Below are 6,386 nucleotides of genomic sequence, written 5' to 3' on the forward strand. Positions count from 1 at the left end.
ACGTCACGGGAAAAGTGCTGGAAAGTGTACTTCAAAGCCAATTGCTTGGGAGAAGCCAGGGCTGATTTATTTGACTTAAGATATACTTTTTTGTGTGTTCATTGTGGATGAAAATTTCATACACCGATTTAGAGGTGGTGAAATATAAATGATTTCTTTAAAGTTTCATCATAAATCAGTCTGACGGTATATGTGAGCAGACACTGATCGCTCCTTGATGTCTCTTGAGCCTGATCTCCGTCTCCAGAAGTGTCTGGAGGAGGTTCCAGCAGCGCCTGTTTGTCCCGCTGGGGGAACAACACATTTCTGCAGCTGGATGGCTATCTGGCACTGTGCAGCAGCACCAATGGGCTTGTTATAGCAGCCGCGAGGACGCGTTAAGCTATATCAGCAACGAGAAATAAATAGTTCAGTATATAAAATAAGAAAAAAAAGAAAGAAAGGCGAGATCAGACGTGATTAAGCACTGAATCCGTCTAGATGGCGTCTGACCGGCGCGTTCAGAGTTTTTATAAAGCTGTACCAACGCTAGGATAAAACACCACACTTAACCATTTCCTAAAAAGTAATTAATTTAATGCAAACGCTCTTACATTTTATATTATTATCACGTTTAAAGACACAAAGAATAAATGCATTCTAAAACATTGATCCCCCCCCTCACACCTTTTACAAGATGTTTCACAATTCCGCATGTGTGTGCAAAGACACACGGCTGTTTTTAAGAGACATTAAAAAGACAAAAAGGAAATCCAAAAGGCATCATTTTCTATTGGATCTTTCAAAACTCCCTAAGCTTACCTCCATCTTAGCAATTACACCACCCCGCAGATCATATTAAACGATTTAGACACCCCTTGTTAATTACAACGTGATTAAATGTTGTAATAATGTTACTGATAATGTGGCTTAATCAGCGAAGAGATTAGATAATGTCCTGCTATGACAAGAATATAGATTTGCAATTAAGTAGTAATCTTTTTTTTTTTGTTAAATCCACTTTTAACGTTATGCATTAGCACATTATCTACATGCAAAGCCGCATAGAAAAAGTTATTCGGAGAACTATAGTATTTCTCTTTCTCTCATTGTAAAATAGCCATAAAAATAATTCAAGAAAAACACAAGCGGCACTATTTTGATGTTAACGTCAACATTTAAATATGTAATACAATATTTAAATCGCTTAAATTATTATTTATATCACTATATTACTTAACGTGTAGTCAAAGCACGGCAAAACATATTTTACTTTATGAAGTGATAAAAACTGGAGCTGTCCATGGTGTTAATTCACTTCCTCTTCTCCCTCTGAGACCCATTTGCCAATGTTACTCGAGCTTTGCGTACAATATTCAAAGAATAAAATATTTTCCAGGTACAGTAAGACGGAATTCGCCTCATTAGAAGTGTTATTGGTAACGAGGTGTTGGTGATGAAGTAGAGTCATTTTAAATAAATGCCCTGTTGCAGACTGCCCATGCGCAGAGTCCCCGGCGGCGGCGGCGGCGGTGGTAGTGGTGTGGCTAATGAAGAATAATAAATCATGGAGGGCTTTTTTCAGGTGCGGCTGAGGGGAGTGTGTATGTGTGAGAGCGAGAAAGAGGGAGTGTGTGAGTGAGTGAGTGAGTGAGTGGGAGAGTGAGAGAGTGAGGGAGGGAGAGAGAGAGAGGGAGGCGGGGAGAGATGAGCCTGCCCTTCGCCTCAGAGCAGCTCAGTCCGGGTCCCCGCAGCATTCAATGTAGTCGAAGAGGTACAGTACAGCGACTGTCACAGCCTTTTACTTCCTACTTACGGTCATTTCAAGACGGAAACTTTTGACAAAAATCAAACAGGTCAACGAAAGAAAGCGGCGACTAACTTGACGTATTTTGGAAATCCTAAGAGACGGAGAAAACCCTTTTCTTTTTCTGGCGTCGTCTGCGAGGAGCTTTGCCACCCCAAAAAAAATATAGAGGTTATATATATATATGCATATATATATATCCGAGGCAAAAAAATAGAACTACATAATTCAAGGTGGCGGCTGTTGAAGGAGAAAAAATAGAAAGTATTTTTGAACAATCGCGCCACAAGTCCACAAAGGAAGAGGTAGGCCTACCGGCTGATGCGCTCAGGTCCATGGCTCCTTGGTGTCTCTGATATCTCACTTGCCAAAGACAAAAAAAAAAAAAAAAAAAAAAGAGAGAGAGAGACCAGACACCTCCGTTACCAACGCAACTTATAATAAATAGATGTGATTCAGTGTTGGACCCACCGTTTTTCGGCTAACACTTTTTACTCGACTTGAGATTCCTGCGAAGCAATTGGGGCTTCAACTCCCCGACCCGAGGAGGCGGAGTCTTAACTTATTAAAAGGAACTTGCTGAGGTTTGGACGCCAGCAAATATGATGATGATGTCTCTGAACAGCAAGCAGCCTTTCGCCATGGCACACAGCAGCTTGCCCGAGCCCAAGTACTCCTTGCACTCGTCCTCGTCCTCCACGCTGACTTCCAGCGCGCCGTCGTCCTGCTCGTCCTCCCGCCACAGCAGCAGCATCATCAGCAGCAGCGGCGGCGGCTCGGAGGCGATGCGCAGAGCCTGTCTCCCAACCCCACCGGTACGTATTCTGCATAATCACAGCTTAAAGGCACATTTTGACAGCCCACTTTTTTTTTTTTCCTTCTTGATGTTTTTTTCATGTCTGCACAGCAAATCACCCAACACCTCCATATTTTTTTTCCCCCTTCCTCTGCTCAACTTATGTATTCACTCGGCTTTGCCTTTCATATTAATTTTTATGACCTGGGATGTTGCACGTGTCTTGTTTTGTGTGTGCTCCCTTTTTTTTAAGGGGTTTCTTTTTTTTTCACATTCTGGAAATGTTTTAAACCAGAGGAGTGGAGGGGAGAATTCCCTTGCTGACAGTTATGTGTGCATTCTATTTGCAATTGCAGAGCAATATATTCGGGGGTTTGGATGAGAGTTTGTTGGCCCGGGCTGAAGCTCTAGCGGCGGTGGATATAGTCTCTCAGACCAAGAGCCACCACCACCCTCCACACCACAGTCCCTTCAAGCCGGACGCCACCTACCACACCATGAACACTCTCCCCTGCACGTCGTCGTCCTCCTCCTCCTCGGTGCCCATCACTCACACGTCCGCGCTGGGCGGCCACCACCACCACCATCACCACCACCACCATCACCAGCCCCACCAGGCTCTGGAGGGGGACCTGCTGGACCACATCACCCCGGGACTGGCGCTGGGAGCCATGGCGGGGCCCGACGGCTCGGTGGTGTCCACGGCCGCGCACCCTGCCCACATGGCGGGCATGAACCACATGCACCAGGCGGCCATCAACATGGCTCACGCCCACGGGCTACCGCCGCACATGGGCATGAACGACGTGGACGCCGATCCCAGGGACTTGGAAGCCTTCGCGGAGAGGTTTAAGCAGAGACGGATCAAACTCGGGGTCACCCAGGCGGATGTGGGGTCAGCTTTGGCCAGTCTCAAGATCCCCGGCGTCGGCTCCCTCAGCCAGAGCACCATCTGCCGATTCGAGTCCCTCACGCTGTCGCACAACAACATGATCGCTCTGAAGCCCATCCTGCAAGCGTGGCTGGAAGAAGCCGAGAAATCGCACAGGGAGAAACTTAATAAACCAGAGTTGTTCAACGGCGCGGAGAAAAAGAGGAAGCGCACGTCGATAGCTGCCCCGGAGAAGCGGTCGCTGGAGGCCTATTTCGCCATTCAGCCGCGTCCCTCGTCGGAGAAAATCGCAGCCATCGCGGAGAAGCTGGACCTGAAAAAGAACGTGGTGCGGGTCTGGTTTTGCAACCAGCGGCAGAAACAGAAACGAATGAAGTACTCCGCATGCGTCTAAAAGAAAAAAAAAACGCTTTAAACCATCACCTACCGAAAAAGACTTGGAACTGTTTAGAGAAGATTTGTATCATATTTCCTATGTCACACACTTTTTTTCAATCATCAGTGACTTTGTGCTTTGAACTTCGAAAAATTCCTAAAAATGAACAATGACCGAAAAACTCGAAAACACCAAGTCTCGTCTTTTACTCGCTAAGAAGGACATAAGGAGTCACAGGCAAGAGCAAGTAAGACCACCGTTTCCACATTTACTACGACTCACATTTTTAATGCCAACTCAAAATGACTACAGGACTCTTTGATTTTTTATTTATAATTAATTTAAACAGTTACCGTTTGCGTTACATCCCCGCTGAAGATATACAATTTTCATTTGCAGGGAGCTGGGCAATTTTATTCAAAGCACTTGGTTGTTGACTATTGTTGTTACTGGCTTATATGATAAGCTATACATTTTCCCTCCGAGGTCATGACAATGAAGTCTGACATTTATTCAGGGTCTAGGGGGGGTACTGAAAGGACAACATACAAGTTGATCTTGAGAGCTAATATTAGATTACTGCCAAATAACCTGTAAATTAACGATTTACTTCACACACTTCATTATGTGTCTAAATGTGTAATTAATTCTGCTTATTTTGTTACCATGTGTGATCCAAGCCAGGGATCTATTTTCAAGATATCCTGGGTTTAGATTTATAGGTGGGGTTGTTATTAGGCCTCAGTGTGCCGAATGATCAAAATAGTGACTCGCTTGTGAGGATTTTACAGATTATTGCCGAGAAAAAACACGATTTCCCACCGGTTAAAATAACTTTATAATACAGCGTGGGCCGGTGTCTTATGAACTATTTATTGAGTGAGGTCATGTTTACTTCATTATATATTTATTGGGATTCCCCCCCTCTCATCGTTTTGCTTGAGAAAATCAAATTCTGACAGCAGGTTCAGCGTGTTGTCCTGATTTAAAGGGAAACGACTGTGAAATCCACAGTCACAAATTCTACACTTTCTAACGTTTGAGATGGTACAATCGAGATATATATGAGATAGTATTCTCCTTTTAAATTATTTTATGTATGTTTTTCTGCTATTTATTTGTATAAATATAGGCGCATCATTATGGAGTCCTTGCTTGTTAAATCACATTGTTTAAGTAATGTTTTTTTCTTGAGGAGAAAAGAAACAGCTTCGTGGAAGCAAACGTGTACAATGTAAATATTTCATTGGAATCAGTCGATGCACATAAATATATTCGTACAGGTTTTTGCTGTATTGCTGTTTAGCTGAGGTAATTTATTTCTGTAATGTATGTTGCTTTTGGTTCCCTGATTAAATAACTATTAATTTATTACATTCATGTAATTTTACTTTATTTAATTATTGAACTGCAATATGTGTTTCATTAAAGAACAAACTTTGACATTTAATCGGACGTTTTCCATGACTGCACTGCAAAATGTGGCTGATCCAGACGTGTTAGTATTCTTGTATTTATTCATCTGTTTATTTATTGATGAGGAGGAGGGAAACGGTTTAGCTGTGAGCTAGGCAGCTTTTTAAAGACAGCATGTGGATTCTTTCAGCTTATTTAAAGACAAACATTTCATTTTCATAATGTTCATGAACAAGACACTATTCCAATAACCTCACCTTCACTCAGCAACACCCTCCTCTCACATTCTGGGCAATATAAAGACACGTAAATGTGAAATGTAATTAGAAATGTATTTCTTTTAACCTCCGTATTCTGATTTCAAGGCCTCGTCATATAGCAGGCCCTATAGGATTCCCATTCTCTCTGCTCCGTCAGTGTTAGACACACGTGGCTCCTCCAGTGACTGCCAGCTTATGGAGCTTCACTGTTGCCTTACCTGAGAGCAAATGCTAATATTCTATTAGAGTCTAATCAGGGTGTCTGTGGAGAGCTAGATGGGTCCCTGGAGTGCAGACTTGCCAGATGTCAGCCCGCCAGAAAAACAGCTCGCCTGCCAACGTGCCCGTCTCTATTTAAATACACACTCAAACATGCCTCGTTGCGGGCATGCGGGCTTTGAAGCTAAGCCTTTGGTTCGAAATTTGGAGGGTAAAAATAAGAAAAAAAAAGAAAAGAGAAAATAGGGGTGTATTTTTTAATGTTATGTCCGAAGCAGAGCTGCTGTTTTGGGGCTTCAGGGCTGACTGACTGGACTGGCTCTCAGGTAGCTGTCCATGGTGCTGAAATAGTCAGAATGCGCTTCAACACCATGGACACATACCAGAGAATATTTCTGAAACCCATCTTCTTAACTTCACAACACATGATGTTGTTTTATTTATTAACTGATTCTTTAGCTGGTAATTTCAAATTAAGCCCATTGGAGCGAGTTTGATATCACAGCGTGTTTTTTGTTGTTGTTGTTGTTTTTTAATCAGCTGTGGTTTTTTTCTCTTAAAATAGCCTACATATAAAGAGTTTTTATATTTCCATAACCACACTACTCATTCAGTATTTCCCAAACGTGTCACGGCCTGTA

The 6,386-nt window shown here is 42.9% G+C and overlaps 1 protein-coding gene across 1 annotated transcript; it reads left to right on the forward strand.

Annotated features, from left to right (window-relative positions):
- Positions 1 to 1,742: 1,742 nt before the first annotated feature.
- Positions 1,743 to 6,161, forward strand: pou4f2 (POU class 4 homeobox 2). Its single transcript, XM_061730752.1, has 2 exons — positions 1,743 to 2,601; positions 2,939 to 6,161. The coding sequence occupies exons 1-2, from the start codon at positions 2,389 to 2,391 to the stop codon at positions 3,866 to 3,868; spliced, it is 1,143 nt and encodes a 380-aa protein (XP_061586736.1). The 5' UTR covers positions 1,743 to 2,388; the 3' UTR covers positions 3,869 to 6,161.
- Positions 6,162 to 6,386: the final 225 nt, after the last annotated feature.

The sequence above is a fragment of the Cololabis saira genome, chromosome 1 (genome assembly GCF_033807715.1).
Source record: "Cololabis saira isolate AMF1-May2022 chromosome 1, fColSai1.1, whole genome shotgun sequence".
NCBI classification, from domain to species: Eukaryota; Metazoa; Chordata; class Actinopteri; order Beloniformes; family Belonidae; genus Cololabis; species Cololabis saira.